The sequence below is a fragment of the Rhipicephalus microplus genome, chromosome 3, assembly GCF_043290135.1.
Source record: "Rhipicephalus microplus isolate Deutch F79 chromosome 3, USDA_Rmic, whole genome shotgun sequence".
In the NCBI taxonomy this organism is placed as follows: domain Eukaryota; kingdom Metazoa; phylum Arthropoda; class Arachnida; order Ixodida; family Ixodidae; genus Rhipicephalus; species Rhipicephalus microplus.
In genome coordinates, this window is record NC_134702.1 from 185,734,669 (window position 1) to 185,751,272 (window position 16,604).

Below are 16,604 nucleotides of genomic sequence, written 5' to 3' on the forward strand. Positions count from 1 at the left end.
ATACGTCTTTTACAATCCTTTTGCTGCTGCAGCTGGGTGTGCCCACGCAATTAGGCAAGAACATGCACACTGCATTGTATGTTTGTAGGAACAACCCCCACGTGCTTTCAACAAACTTTACTACCCCTCTAGAATAATTATAGCTTTGGTTAATAAAACCCTGAGCTAGACTTGTGCAGCTAAAAGAAAAAATGGCAAGGTATGCCTCTTGATGCATATCGTCTTTACACTTCCATAATGCACCTTTAAGACCAGAATCATGTTTATTCCCAAAGTGAAGTTGAATCTCTGCAGAAAAAAAAAACTGCACATAGACGAAGGACGACATACAACAACACAGCACAACACATCCTTTGTGTTCTGTGCATGCTTTGACGTCCAATCGCAGATTTGTTTGCTTCCAATTTCCCAAGTCCTACTCGGTGGAGTGTTACTATGTACCCAAGGAAAAAAAAAACACCACGCACAAGTGCTAACAGTAAAAAAAAGGGGGAGAGGCAGGAGTTTATTGTTTCATCTTTTTAGAAGAAGCACACAAGCCAGCCTGCTGTCGAGACAAGCTGGCAGGAAGAAACAACGTCGTTCATCTGCCGCCCTTTCTTGTGGCCGAGCACGAGCTTGTTATCACAACGACAGGCAGCGCAGGCTAGTGGCACTAGGCACGTGTGTCCTTTATTGTGTCGGTTGCCAACCCGTCCCTCGCTTCAGTCCCCTTCTCCGTGCAGGGGCCGAACTCTTCCTCAGGGCCGACATTGCACATGCCGGGGCTTCTTTTTCCCACCCGAGGGCTGCTCGGCTGACTGCCGAGGTCCGCCCCGGTCTTGGCACTCTTTGCTCAACATCGACGCCATGTGGAAGCACCGAGGTAGAGGGAGAAAAACAACAAAGCCCTGCAAGAGATCCAAGGCTTTTGTCTCAGGAGCATCACTGAGGAGACCAAAAAACAACAGTTTGGCGACACGAGAAATTGGGGGACTCTTAAGCTTTGCCTTTTCGAGTTGAACACCAATCTGCACTTATGCACACACTCTAGTGCTATGTTCCCAATCACTAGCCTGCCTTTGCTTCTCGGCAAAGACCTAAACTGTGCTGCAAGAAAAGCCACAGTGCAGGCACCTTATTTGCATCTACCTCGAAATAGCACTCTTAGCAAAAACCGATTTTTGCTTACAATTACAGATGCCAACATCAATAACGCTGACCATAGAATTCCTGTAGAACAAGCTCTTCAGCGCTGTCTTGTTAAAATTTTGTATCAAGCAATGATGATAAGGGTCATTCATGATAAAAAAATAGCTTTAAAGTGCACAGTAACGAGGCAGATGGGAGAGAAAAGACACTACCACGGCTCTGAGGTGTTGTCCTTTTTGTTCTCGTCTGCCTCATGGTTGTGCGCCAATAGTCTGACAATGCCAGTTACTCGATGCTAGCACCGTTGTCAGCACTAGTTTTTTGACAAGGTACTATTAGGCAGGAAGCTCATAGTTTTATCCTGTACATATCTAATTTGGGTACATAGAATGGTTGGCAGTACCGAACAGTTGAAAAATTTCCTTTAGTTTCTCATGCAAAAGTATGGGACCGGTGCACCCGTATATCAAACTCCCCCACAGTGAGACATCCGCTATATCGAACTTTGCGCTGCACCGAAGCCCAAAAAGTGCATTTTTCCTAGAAAAAATTGATCAATTCTTGGCCCGTGTTTTAATAGGTTCAAATCCTTCTTCACGCGCAGGTGACGAAAAGGCAGTGTTATTCTATAGCGCTGATCTGGCTCGTTGCACGGCGCTTGCGAGTGCACCGGTATGTTTGACACACGATCAGGAGGCGTTATTGTGCTGGCATAGTGTTTTTCAAAAGACCAATTGCCGAAGGCACCAAAGTGAGAATGTCAAGTGACTCAGTGATCTCGTTGCAATGTTCGCATTCCCTTCCTTGTTTGTTAGCGCACAACGGCATGCTTGCCTGAAAAACATGGCCTTCGTGATGTGCAACCTTTGGACATATTTTTAGTGTTTTTGGTTTTAAAACGCATGTATTGGAGGGTACACTTTGTGTACCTTTTCGTGTGAAAACAGCTGAAAACAGCGGGGGCCAATTACAAAGCCACAAGTGATATCGATATCGCCAACAGGTCGACGGTAGGAACTCTGCACCATGGCTCAGCGTTGTTTTTTATGCCTTCTAGACCTGTGTACTTCTCCCCACTTTCTCGACAAATGTTCGATCCAGAGTTGAACAGAACGTTGACCAGCACGTAGCGATCAAAGTTATGACTAGAGCTGGGAGCGACGTCAAGCAAAGCACAATCATAACTTTCTTTGAGGACCAGGTGTTGACTCTGGGTGCGCTATGACTATTGTCAATGGACGTGCGGTGCTTCAATGAATCTTGCAACTTCTCAGCGTTTTCAGACACAATCTCAGACAGTGAGCAAAGTCATCAGTGCAGATGATGACGTAGCTGTTTCTGACTGCATCGATACTGGAATTTTGGCTGCCGTTGCCGGTGCCACCGAAGTGTACCCGTGCGCTTATGAATATGCCACCGCCATCGCTGCTGCCGCTAGCCAACCTCTACTGTGCTACAAAGCTTGCACCTGTGTTCTGCCTCAATCAACACTGTTGTGGCCGAAGGAGCTCAATTTAGTTAGTATTTGAAAATCTTCAGTGATATTGAGGATGACTGAAACTTGATGGTGCGCAAGAAGCAAAACAAGTGAAGAGACTATTTTCTTGTGAAATAAAATGCAGCAACTTGCAGTTCACACTTTGTTCTTTGTTACACTGCGGGTGAATTGTCGTGTTATCATTTTGAATGATTTCAGAGGCCTGAAAAGCTCTTATTTAGGCCTTAAATAGGCATATCTTGTATTTTGAATTATCGATATATCACACTGTTTGGCGATCCCCTTCGAGTTGATATATCCAGGGTCGACTGTATTCAAAAGGTTACCAACTTATTTCTTCAAGCTAAAAAAAAACCCTTCTCACCAGTTCAATCTCTTTCGTTTTTGGTTACTTTGCCAACCCCCCCTCAAGCACCTCGGTCCTTGGCTCGCTCCCCAATCCCACTTTGCCTGTTGCTGCGTGTCCTATTGCTTTTCTTTCTAGCTGTAATGAACCAATACCCTACACTCATCCGCTGCAGTTCCTCTAACCACCACCTGGTGCCTCCTCACCCATTGGCTCCCGTTTTTTATTACATTGCAGACCCCCCTCAACCACCTCGGCCGCCTCCCCTGCCTTCCCTGTTGCTGCGTGCCTATTGCTTTTTTTTTTTTTCAATCTGTGCAGGGACAGGAAGTCCCCCATCCTATCTGAGCACCACAGTGGGATTGACAAGGTGTGCCAGTGTAGAGGCATAGCAGCTGATAAGCACACAGCCAGGGAAGGTCACCAAACAACCTTGGTCGCCTCCCCCTTTTCTTTTTTAGCCCGCTTTCTTTTTTCTTCACTCCTACTATCCCTTCATTCCCCCTTCCCTGTGAGTGCACGCTTTTGGGCACCCCTCGAGATCACAAGCAGATACCATTGCTGCGGTTAAAGATTGCCAGAAAAGATAGTCGTAAAGCGGTTTTTATGATGCGTGGGCAACCTGGAGACAGCTTGCAGTATACAGCCCCATCAATCACCCAAAATGATTGAAGTGCAACAAAGAAGCTGTTTCCAAACAGTGTACGCGTATCTAAATTGTGAAAGGCTAAGCGACATAACTTTTTTTGCATTAACGCATTTTTTCCTTCTCCCGAAAAAGTTTTCATAAAGTTTACCCCGCATAAAAAACGCACCTCCCTACTTTGCTCTGATTTTTCAAGAAAAAAGTGCGTTCATTACACGAGTTATTACCAAGCAGATCATCTGTGTATAAATATGCAATGTAGAGAGTCAGACAAGGCAGAAGTTTGGGGGAACATGAAACCTTATCGAGAATCAGACGTTGCAGGTTCAGTCCCTTCAACTTGAATCGCATGTTCACTCCCTAACAGAAAGAACCAGTCTTCTTTTACACTTCACTTTCTCTTCACATCTATATTCCAATTACCACAATACGTTTAAAAAAGTACAATCACATCTATATTCCAATTACCACAATACGTTTAAAAAAGTACAATTAACATCCTCTTTTCAACTTTCTTAGCTTCATTATGTGCTGTTTTTCATTAGGCTTCCTTTAGTACAGATGATGACGATACATGCGAGAGAAGCATAAGTGGAGGAAATATGTCTTACTACTTGCATAATGTGATAAGGTGTGACCTATCCAACGTCTTGCGAGGTGTCATCTGGACACAGCGTAACGCGGCAGATGTCCTTGACTATCATCTCGGCAACCTGCCAAGCCATGTCCTCTTCAGTCTGCACAAGAACGCACAACACCCAATTACACATAAATACAAATATCCCGCCTCTAGACTTAAGCACAAAAGATTATCACAGGCTTTGCAGCTTGCCTGAAAGTTTGCAGCTACATAAGTGAAATACCATCGTAAAGATACAGTAAAAAAACAAAAACCTCAGTTTACCACCAAGGACATTGCAATGAGAGGCTACAGATTAAGTTTCAGCAATTAGACTTCCTCAACGTGCAAACAAAATTCACCACCTTTGGGTTTTTGTACACTGCCTTTATGATAACGAGGCTGTTGCGACTGCGTATCGAAATGACCACAACTAGCTCAATCAAGTTCAGCTGCAGAACATCTCATCTGAGCCACTGGAGAGGAAATGTGCTCACTATAAATTTAGGATAGGTGATTCAGTTTTATGAATTAACATCTTGTCCACAAAAATCACTGTTGGGAATAGGGCAAATCCCTGAGATTCTATGCAAAACTATTAACCATGTGCATCTCGGGAATTTATGAAATACTGATGGGCATCTCGAATGAGAAGGAAACGAAATAGCCAAAGGACACATGATGACATGAGCATGTATAAATGTATGTGTCAAAGACAACGTGCACCTTCTACCAATGAAAAAAGAAAAAAAAAACAGATTGCTAAATTTTGAAGCATTATACACAAGCTGCATTCTCACAACAAAAGGAAATATACACTTTAGGAACATTTTTTTTTTGCTCTAAACTGATTTCATTGTATTGCTACAGCAGCACTTCTTCAATGCAAAGAATGTTATGCTATATTTTCTGCTTGTTCATTAAATAAATATGCTTCCGAACTATGAAGGAGTGCTGAGGAAGCTTGAAACTACAACTACCTAAATGGTCTTTAACTGTGAAGAAGTTAAAGCAACTTAATTTTTTTTACATTAAGCAATGACTCAATTAATTATAAACACAAGGGAGTGCGAAATTCAATGCTGGAATTTCGCTCAGAAGCTTTCCTACACGTGTGGCAGCAGGCACTGCTTACAGTTATATCACTTGCCCTCATTTCAATGTCCGAAAATGGTTGCAACATATGTTACAATTACAGGCACTTTCCTGTGAAAAGGTCATTCAATGAGCATTCATTCAAACTGCAACTAAATATAAAAAAAGTGAAACAAAATCATGCATAATTACAGCAGGCATTAATTTACTACCTGTGAGAAACTTAAAAAAAAACAAAAACAATGACGGATTTATCGGTAGACTAAATTTCAAAAAAGTATTCAATCAGTAAATTCTGTAAAAGTTTCGCGACAGAAAAACAAGAATTTGTCAATGCAGAAAGCATATAGATGTTTTATAATCTCCATTAATTACAATATGCGCCTTCGTGAATGGATTGTGAAACGGCGTTGTGCACATCACCTTGCATGCTAACGCAACATATTCAAAAGAGTATGCTCCACTCACCTTATCTGCTTCCCAGTTGACTAGCTTTCTGAATGCTTTGGTGAGGTTAGAACCTGAACAAGACAGGAGAGCACTTAGTACAGAGCTCGCCTCACAGTGTGTGCCACATTCGCAACGTGAACAGAAAACATGCCACTGAACACTTATAAAGCCCTCACTGATAAATTCCCGGGTTGTTTTTTTTTAAATAGAAAAATAAGATTTTCGGACAACTAGGAAAAAAAAAAGGTGAGGCGAGCTACGAGCCAGGTGAAGTTGGGAGCTTATAGGCGGTCAGGCGGTTTGCTACATTGCTAATAGAGTGCAACAGACCATCTACATAGAGATAGCGCAGCAGCCAAGCATGCCATGACAAAATTTGATTCGAATAGAGATGTCGAACCATTCCCAATTGTATATCTACTTAAAATTCGTGAGCAAGGAATCGTTAAAAAAAAGAGAAGTCTGGGGTGCGGCCTCACTGGCGACCATCTGCTGGTAATGCAAGCCCTCACCAGAGCAGGATTGGCCACCCTGGTGCAGTACCTGGCCACAACCTCCCATGAACACAGCAATTAACCCTTGGCCCTCAGTCCCCAGCAGCTGCAAAGCAACTGTCCAAGGCGGGGGACAGACCTGTGATCTGGTGGAGGGTGCTAAGAATCCCTGGGTACGGACAGGCCGCCAATGGAATCTGAACATGGCTACTTTCAACACTAGAAGGCTATCTAGTGAGGCTAGTATTGCTATGCTATTCGATGAAGTAGAGGGTGTTAAATGGGATGTAATAAGGCTCAGCGAAGTTAGGAGGACACATGAGGCTTATACAGTGCTGAAGAATGGACACGTCCTATGCCACCGTGGATTAGTTGACAGAAAAGAACTAGGAGTGGGGTTTCTCATACACAAGAATATCACTGGCAACATAGAAGAATACTATAGCATCAGTGAAAGGGTGGCAAGTATCACAGTTAGGTTAAAAAAGGTACAAAATGAAGGTGGTACAGGCCTACGCGCCTACATCGAGCCATGATGATCATTTGGTCGAACATTTTTATGAAGACGTGGAGACAGCCATTAATAAAGTAAAGACACAGTATACTATACTTATGGGCGACTTTAATGCCAAAGAAAGAAGGAAACAGGCCGGAGACCATGTGGCATCGGCTCTAGAAATGCCAGAGGGGAGTTATTGGTAGAGTTCGCAGAACGCAATAATTTACGAATTATGAATATCTTCTTCAGAAAACAGGCTAACTGTAAGTGGACGTGGCAAAGTCCTAATGAAAACTAAAAATGAAATTGACTTCATTTTGTGTGCACATGCAGACATTGTCCAGGATGTACAAGTAGTTGGCAAGATTAGATGCAGTGACCATAGAATGGTAAGAACTCGTATACACATAGATCGAAAAAAGCAAAGACAAAAACTGATACGCAAGAAGCCAATTAATGAACTGGCGGTGAGAGGAAAAATACAGGAATTCAGAGGTTTGCTTCAGAATCGATTCGAGGCACTAAATCAGATAACTGACGTTAGCGTTGACACAATGAACAATAATTTTACTAGTGCCATCAAAGAGTGCGCAATTGAAGTTGAAGGTTCAGTCACGAGACGGGAAACTGGTAAAGTATCTCAGGAAACAAAAAATCTTAAGGAGACGACAAACGATGAAAGCCTCAAATGCAACTGACCGAATAGAGCTAGTGGAGCTTTCAAAGTTAATCAATAGGCGTAACGTAGCCGACATCAGGAGGTATAACATGGAAAGAAGTGAGCAGGCTGTAAAAAGCGGCAGAAGCCTAAAAGCTATATAAGCAAAAAAGAAGCTTATAAGCAAAAATCGAATGTATGCATTGAAAGACAAGGAAAGCAATGTCATAACTAATATAGATGGGATAGTCGAGATAGCGCAGTTCTACAGAGAGCTGTACAGAAGCCAAAAGAACCAGGATGATATTGGGAGAAACTATAATAGTCCTAGAGAATTCGACGTCGTACCAATAACAACAGGAGAAGTAAAGAAAGCCCTAGAAGGAATGTAAAGAGGCAAAGCAGCTGGTGAGGATAAAGCAACAACGAACCTCCTGAAAGATGGCAAAGAAATTGTGTTAAAAAAATTAGCCACCTTATATACAAAGTGTCTCTTGACGAGGAGGGTACAAGAATCTCGGAAGAACGCCAACATCAACTTAATTCATAAGAAAAGAGACCTCAAGGACTTGGAAAAATTACAGGCCAATCAGCTCACTCTCCATTTTCTACAAAATATTTACAAAAATAATAGCTAAGAGAATTAAGATGATATTAGAGTTCAATCAGCCAAAGGACCAAGCAGGATTTCGTACCGGCTACTCCACAATATACCATATTCATACTATCAATAAGGTAATAGAGAAGTGGGCTGAATAAAACGAATCCCTATACATAGCTTTTATAAATTACGAGAAGGCATTTGACTCAGTCGAGACATCAGCAGTAATGCAAGCACTACGGAATCAGGGCATCGAAGAACCCTACACAAACATACTGGAAGAAATCTACAGTGGATCTACAGCCACCATAGTTCTCCATAACGGAAGTGAAAGAATCCCAATAACGAAGGGTGTAAGGCAGGGAGACACGATCTCTCTAATGCTATTCCCCGCATGTTTACAGGAGGTATTCAAGACCCTAGACTGGGAAGAGTTAAGAATAAGAGCTAATGAAGAGTACCTTAGTAACCTGGGATTCGCTGATGACATTGCCTTGATGAGTAACTCGGGACGAATTACAGTTCATGATTACTGAACTGTACACGGAAAGCAGAAATGTAGGTCTGAAAATTAATAAGTAATGTGCAACAATCTCGGCAGAAAACAGCACTTTGTGATACGTAGAGAGCGCTGGAAGTTGTTAAGGAGTATTTCTACTTAGAAAACGTAATAAGTGCAGAGCCGAACCACGATATTGAAGTAACTAGAAGAATAAGAATGAGGTGGAGCACATTTGGCAAGCACTTTCAGATCATGACAGGTAGATTGCCACTATCCCTCAAGAGTAAGGTATATAACAGCTGCACCTTGCCGGTTCTTAGCTACAGAGCAGAAACCTTGAGACTTACAAAGAGGGTTCAGCTTAAATTGAGGACGATGCAGTGAGCAACGGAAAGGAAAATGTTAGGTGTAACCTTATGAGGCAAGAAGAGAGCATAGTGGGTCAGAGAACAAACCGGGGTTAAGGATAACCAGGGTAAGAGAACAAACCGGGACACGTAGCACATAGACAGGATAACCGGTGGTCATTAAGGGTGACTAACTGGGTTCCCAGAGAAGGCAAATGCACGAAGGAGAGACAGAGAGTTAGGTGGGCCAATGAGATTAAAAAGTTTGCGGGTAAAACGTAGCAACGGAAAGCACAAGACCGGGTTCATTGGCGGATCATGGGAGAGGCTTTTGCCCTACAGTGGGCAGAGTCAGGCTGATGATGATGATGATGATATAATCCCATTCAGTAGTATACAGTGAATGAAACCCCACAATAAAACTCGACGAAAATAAAAGTACTGCCACAGTAGCATAATTTCGGATCCATTGCAAATGTATATAGATTCAACATTAATGAGAACAGACATACAATGATGCCAAGGTGTTCTCAATTAGTCCACATTAATTTTCTAACAAAAAAAACAAGCTCTTAAAACATACACTTCTTTTTATCACAGGATTCAACTCAATTTCCATCACCCTGGCTTTTGTATCAGCACTGGCCTTTGCATCAACAGATCATGTGACCGTGCACCATCACACTCACTCTCAATAAACAGAACCTGAAGAGACCACCAAAATCTGTTTCATTTCAACAAACGTTTCATTTAGTGAGAAAATAACAGGGGCACAGAATTCAAGTGTGATACCAATCATACTAGAGCCAGTTGTTCAATTTAGGCAGCATTTCTGTTTAAAACAACCACCCATGCAATTCACACGTTTGGACACCTGGCACGATTCTACGCTTCTTCTATGCAATATTGCATGTGAAACGAGGTTTATTGGCGCAAGTAGTACTTGCACAGCAGGTCTATTGATGCGGGAAGCGGGCGGCAGCAACCGACGCAGGAAACACAACGCTCGGGGAACAGCTCGCGCTCTGCTCCTCTTGCTAAAAACGTGACCCACTGCGGCGCATATTCTTCTTCCTCTCTACAATACCCCGGCGACGAAGACGAGCCATCCTGGCAAGTCAAGGTGACGAGATTAGGAGTGGGTCGTGATATGGCTTGAGACGACTCACGTGGACAGTCTCACGAACAAGGCATCGCCTGTCTGTAGATGGCGTGACCGGCTCGATCACGTATGTGACAGGAGATCGACGTTCAACGACGCGATAAGGACCGTGAAACTTGGGGGCAAACTTAGCGGACAGACCTGGGGAGTGGAAGGGCAGTTAGAGCCAGACAAGCGAGCCCACGGCAAAAGTCTCGACTTGCTGGTCGTGGTCGTGGCGGTCTTTTTCGAATGCTTGCTTGTCCGAGGTGAACGATCGGGCCAACTGACGACACTCTTCAGCGTGGTGCAAAATTTCAGAAAGAGGGCTGAACTCCGAGACGTCGGGACGATATGGCAAAATGGTGTCAAGGATGGAGCATGGCTCACGCCCATATTGAAGAAAGATAGGCGAGAAGCCTGTGGTCGACTGCGTCGCGGTGTTGTACGCATAGGTCACAAATGGAAGAACGACATCCCAGTTTGATTGGTCGGAATTGACATACATGGCGAGCATGTCTCCTAGCGTTCGGTTGAAGCGCTCAGTTAGACCGTTGGTCTGCGGGTGGTAGGCAAGTGCGGTGCACCGTGCGGCATGCCTGAAGGAGTTGTTGTACAACTTCGGATAAAAAGACACGCCCTCGATCACTTAGTAGTTCATGTGGTGCCCCGTGACGCAGTACGAAGCGTCGCAAAACAAAATTGGCTACGTCACGTGCACCAGCCGTAGGTAGTGGAGCTGTTTCAGCATACCTCGTCAGATGGTCGACGGCGACAATGATCCATCGATTTCCAGTGGTAGTGTAAGAAAGGGGACCATATAGATCGATACCAACGCGGTCGAAAGGGCGTGCCGGACACGGTAGAGGCTGTAATAATCCGGGTGAATGGGCAGCTGTCTTTCGTCGTTGGCATAATGAATAAGACCGAATGTATTTTCGTACAAAAGTGTACATACCACGCAAGTAGTAACGCTGGCAGATCCGCTGATATGTTTTTAACACACCAGCGTGAGCATGTTATGGGTCAGCATGAAAATACGCACAGACATCAGATCGCATGTGGCGTGGTATAACCAAGAGCCATTTACGACCATCCGCGTGGTAGTTTCTGCGGTATAGTTGCGCGTCCCGTATCGCGAAATGTGTGGCTTGGCGGCGAAGAGCGCGTGGGTACGCAGACGTTGAAGAGTCGGAAAGAATGTTAACGAGAGATGTTATCCATGGGTCTTTCCGCTGTTCAGACGACATGCTTGTGACGGAAATGGGAGCGATGGAGAAGTTGGTGTCCGAATGCAGGTCTGCGGTGGATCTCACTGGTGATCGTGAGAGGGCGTCCGCATCAGAGTGTTTTCGTCCTGAGCGGTAGACGACACGAATGTGTAGGCGAAAAGCCCAACGTCCAAGGCGACCTGAAGGATCTTTTAGCGACGCCAACCAACAAAGTGCGTGGTGATCGGTCACAACGTCCAAACTCTGTCCGCACAAGTAAGGACAAAACTTGCTTAACGCCCAAACGATTGCGAGGCATTCTTTTTCAGTTACGGAGTAGTTCCATCTCCGCTTTTGTGAGTGCGCGGCTTGCGTATGCGACGACGTACTCTGGATTACCGGGCTTTCGTTGCGCGAGTACTGCTCCCAGACCAACGCCACTGGCATCTGTGTGCACTTCAGTGGGGGCACTTGGGTCGTAATGGCGTAGAATCGGTGGGGACGTAAGTAAGCGGCGCAGTGTAAGGAAAGCTTCGTCGCATGCCGGGGTCCAGTTAGAAAGATTAGCTGGACCGTTCAGTAGTTGTGTAAGTGGGGCTATTATTGTTGCAAAGTTGTGGACGAAACGACGAAAATACGAGCACAAGCCGATGAACTCCTAAGTTCTTTGAGCGAAGTCAGCTTCGGAAAGTCGGCTACGGCTCGAAGTTTGTCTGGGCCGGGGCAAATTCCATCCTTTGACACAACGTGACCAAGTATAGTAAGTTGGCGAGCCCCAAAGCGGCACTTTTTTAGGTTAAGCTGGAGGTTTGCCTTGGTAAGACATTGAAGAATGGTGCGCAGACGGTCGACGTGTGTAGGGAAATCAGGAGAAAATACGATAACATCATCGAAGTAACATAAGCATATCTGCCATTTAAGGCCGCGTAAAATGCTGCCCATCATTCGCTCAAACGTTGCAGGTGCATTGCACAGACCGAATGGCATAACGATGAATTCGTATAGGCCATCGGGCGTAACGAACGCTGTTTTGGGACAGTCACACTCTGCCATCGGAACCTGCCAGTAACCTGAACGTAAGTCCAGCGTAGGAAAGAATTCGGCACCTTGTAGGCAATCGATAGCGTCGTCGATGCGGAGAAGAGGGTATACATCTTTCCGTGTAATTTTGTTCAGTCGCCGGTAGTCGACACAAAATCTAATCGAACCGTCTTTTTTCTTCACTAGCACAACAGGTGAAGACCAGGGGCTAGAAGATGGTTTGATGACACCACGCTGAAGCATATCATCCACCTGCTCTGCAATTACACTTCGTTCCTTGGGTGATACGCAGTAGGGGCGTTGCCGCAAAGGAGGGTGCGTTCCAGTGCAGATTGTGTGAGCGACGGTGTTAGTTTGACTCAGTGCCTTTTGAGGAAGGTCAAATGAATCTCGGAATTCATGCAGAAGGGTTATTAGCTGGTCCCGTTGATCCGGAGGAAGCTTGCTGTCGATGGAACGATTGAAGATATCCGAGGAGTAGTCATCCCGCGTAAAAAGAGGAGTAACGGCGTTCAGTTGAAGTTGCTGGCCAGGGTCGTGGGACTCATTAGGCACAATAACGTTGTCATCAACAGGATGAACATAGCCCAGTGTTTCGTGAGCTCTTAAGGTGAGAGGGCATGAGCTAGGATTGCAAACGACAATTCCGGAAGTATCTTGGTGAGGTGGTAGAACGGCGTATGGCAGAAACGTACCGTGGCGGCGACTGAAAACGTCAGATGGGGAGAACACAACGGTAGAGCCGGACAATTCAGTGCAATTGACGGGCACAACGATGGCACTAAGAGGAGGAACATCAACGTCGGAAGCAACAAGAAGCTTGCCCAGGTGAGTGCGCTCATTGTCAGTAGATGGCGCATCTGAAAACCCCGATAATTCCACCTGCACGCGAGCGCAGTCAATTACGGCGTGGTGGCGTGACAAAAAATCCCATCCAAGTATCACGTCGTGGGCACAAGTGGTCAACACGAGAAACTCGATGTGGTACAGGACGTCCTGAATGTTTACTCTCGCCGTACATGCTCCGACTGGTCGAATTGGTTGCGCACTCGCGCTATTCAGCAAAACGTCGGAAGGCGTCGTCGTTACTTTTCGTATCGAATGGCAGAGTTTCTGACTCATCACAGATACGGCGGCACCCGTATCAACAAGCGCAAGAGTTCGTAGACCTTCAACAAACACTTCCAGAACGTTTGTGGGGGACGGGCGAGGACTTGTACAATGCGACGATTTCGCAGCTCGTGCCTCCGGAGCTGCGGCAGTCAGTTTTCGGTCTCTACAGGGTTCGGTCGGCGACGCAGAGGGGACGGAAAACGGTAGCGGCGTGGTGAGGATGAGCGACGGGGACCGAACGATCGGTAGTCGGCAGCAGGGCGGTGGTCTAGTTCGGTTGGTGACGGGTCGCGTTCCACTGATTGTCGGTCGCATTGACGTGGCAGTTCTCGTTGCGCGTTGTACAGGGCCGGTAAAGAGTAGTCAGGGTACCTCGGAGGTGCAGCCGGGCCCGTTGCGAAGCGCCGGCGACAGAAGCGCACCACGTGACCTGGATATCCGCATGCGTAGCAGATCTGGCGATTGTCAACTGTGCGCCAAGGGTTTGCGTTATAGCGCTGTTGTGTTGCTGGAAATGGCGTCGTTGATACTCGTACAGGCTGGGGAGTCGGCCCAAGCGGAGGTCGTGGCGGAGTAGCAGCCACAGCAGCATAAGTCAATGGCGCGATGACGGGTGCTGTCTGAGAGACGGACGGCAATGCCTCAGAGACCTGCGCCTGTATTACCTGCCTGATGACGGGCGCGAGACGCTCAGAAGAGGGTTCCGTTGCCGGTAAATACGACAGGCACGAAAGTTGTCGGGCCACCTCCTCGCGCACATATCGTTTGATTTCGGACATGATTGTGCTGTGGTCTCCACCCAGGCTCAATGCCGCGAGAGTTTCATCGGTAGCCGCTGGACGCCGTGTCATGACCCGTTGTTTGCGCAACTCCTCGAAGCTCTGGCAAAGAGTGGAGAGTTCGGACACGGTACGTGGGCCCTTGGCCAGCAGCATCTGGAAGGCGTCGTCGTCTATCCCCTTCAAAATATGTTTCATCTTGTCTGCCTCGATCATTGAAGGGTCAAGGCGCTTGCACAAGTCGAGCACATCCTCGATGTAGCTTGTGAAGCCTTCTCCTTGAAGCTGTGCGCGTCCCCGTAGGCGCTGTTCGGCACGAAGCTTGCGTACCTCGGGGCGACCGAACACATCGGTAATGCGTAGCTTAAAGGCACCGCAAGTGGCGAATTCCGAGTGGTGGTTGTTAAACCAGAGACTCGCCACCTCTTTCAGGTAGAAGGGTACATATTGCAGCTTCGAAGGGTCGTCCCACTTGTTGCTTGCGCCTACCTTTTCAAAAGTCGACAGCCAATTTTCTACGTCTTGCTCATCAGTACCGTCGAAAAAAGGTGGATCGCGCACGCGTAGCGCAGTGGGCACGATGATCATCGAAGGCTGGGTCGTACCTTGCTGGGTGTTTTCTTCAGCCATGTCTGGGATGGCAGGTAGTTTCCTGTCCCGAAGTTCCAGGTTGAGTTACCCCGCACCTCCACCAATCTGAAACGGGGTTTATTGGCGCAAGTAGTACTTGCACAGCAGGTCTATTGATGTGGAAAGCGGGCGGCAGCAACCGACGCAGGAAACACAACGCTCGGGGAACAGCTCGCGCTCTGCTCCTTTTGCTAAAAGAGTGACCCACTGCGGCACATATTCTTCATCCTCTCTACACATGCATTAACTAGACGCCTCCCACTACAGTCGCCGACCGATTTTCAGGACTCCAAAAATTCGGACTTGTTGGACATTCCGGACTTCATAAATGCACCGTCAGGGATCCCATAGAGCTAATGCATTGTTTCGACCGATTTTTCGGGCGAATTTGCCCCTGAAAGTTCAATTTTTCGGACTGAATCGCTCGTTTTGTGCCACGCCCCAAGCCAGTGTGAACGCCGCCATGTTGGATTTTCCGTCGGCTTGGCTAAGCTTGGTCTTCAGATGCCTTTCCTGCCTCCGAGATTGGAATGCGCACGCCATATTTTAAGTTTCGGAGGCCGTGTTTGCTTTTTAAAAGACGTGGTGATGGATGCCGTTTTTTCGTCTTCGGTCAGCACTATCGTCATCACATCGCACGGGGAGGAGGTGAAAGAAGGATTCTTTTATTGTCGTTGCAGCTTTTTTCAGTCGCCATTCTGCACGTGTTGTGTCGCGTAGCGTCGAGACGTTGTGTGCTTCGCAGCGGCTATCTGCGGCATCGAATTTTGTGTTCTCGGTGCCATGGCTCCGATATCTGTGCCATCGCGGGAGCCAGGTGGTGTGAAGAAGCGTGGGAAGTATACGACCCTGACGATGGAGAAGAAAGCTGCCATAATCAAGCTAATAGAGAGTGGACGTTCGCAGCTAGATGTCGCCGGATGACGGTCGTCGTTGTCGTCGGATGACCGACGACAACGACGACCGCCCGCAGCCGTCGGCGGCGGAGATCGGCGACGATGTCCCCTTGGCGCAAATACGGGCAAACAAAATTGCCTCCAAGCGTAGTTTGAGGCAAGGCATCATCAAGGACTTTTTTAAACCTGCCTGATGCAATAAACTTCAGATTTTTGGCGAAAACGAATTTTTCGGACTGTTCGATTTTTCGTACTTTTTTTCGGTCCCCGCTAGGTCCGAAAAATCGGTCGGCGACTGTATAGATATTCATACAGTGAAACTTCAATTACAAGTCCCTTAGCTTTGCAACAACCTGCATTTTACGATGAATTGGTGTGGTGCTGGCAAAATCCCCATAGGAGTAAGTATTAAAAACCTTGGTTATGCGACGCAGTTTTATGCTGACCCCACGGCTTACAACGACTTTAAGATTCTGTACAAAAGAAAAAAACCACCTTTACTCCAATCAAACATCGTCAAAATTTTCACAAGTGAAAAATATGAACTTGCGTTCCCTTAGGTTGACAATTAGAAATAGACAGGAGGTCTTCTTAAAATGAAAAATTTATTCTCCTGAAAGTTCATGCTCTTCGACATGTGCCTCGATTGCCTGCGTACATATTCAAGGCCGTTATCTAGTCAAGCTCTGCCCACACAGAGTAGCTTCAGGCAGCTGAAAAGCTGATATTTTCTTATTTTCAGTGCATAGAAACTTTTCCTAGTTTACATACAGCAGATCTCCTGCCTTTGTCGCACTCGCAGTCTCAGGCTTGCGCACACATAAGGGTGCAACGCAGCTGTTTTCACGGTGCAAAATTACTTTCACTTGACGTCAACGTTGAAAATTACAGTGGGACATCACTAGTT

The 16,604-nt window shown here is 46.3% G+C and overlaps 1 protein-coding gene across 2 annotated transcripts in view; it reads right to left on the reverse strand.

Annotated features, from left to right (window-relative positions):
* Nucleotides 1–715: 715 nt before the first annotated feature.
* The window catches only part of LOC142761604 (A-kinase anchor protein 10, mitochondrial-like), a 76,555-nt gene continuing 60,666 nt past the window's right edge, over nt 716–16,604 (reverse strand). The window contains exons 11-13 of one of the 2 annotated variants that reach the window (XM_075890623.1): nt 5,804–5,856; nt 4,233–4,358; nt 716–890 (exon numbers count right to left, since the gene is read on the reverse strand). In XM_075890623.1, the coding sequence (XP_075746738.1) occupies nt 4,260–4,358; nt 5,804–5,856 (152 nt within the window). In that variant the 3' untranslated portion in view covers nt 716–890; nt 4,233–4,259. The remainder of the gene's footprint in view (nt 891–4,232; nt 4,359–5,803; nt 5,857–16,604) is intronic. The other variant, XM_075890624.1, reaches the window with a different exon arrangement.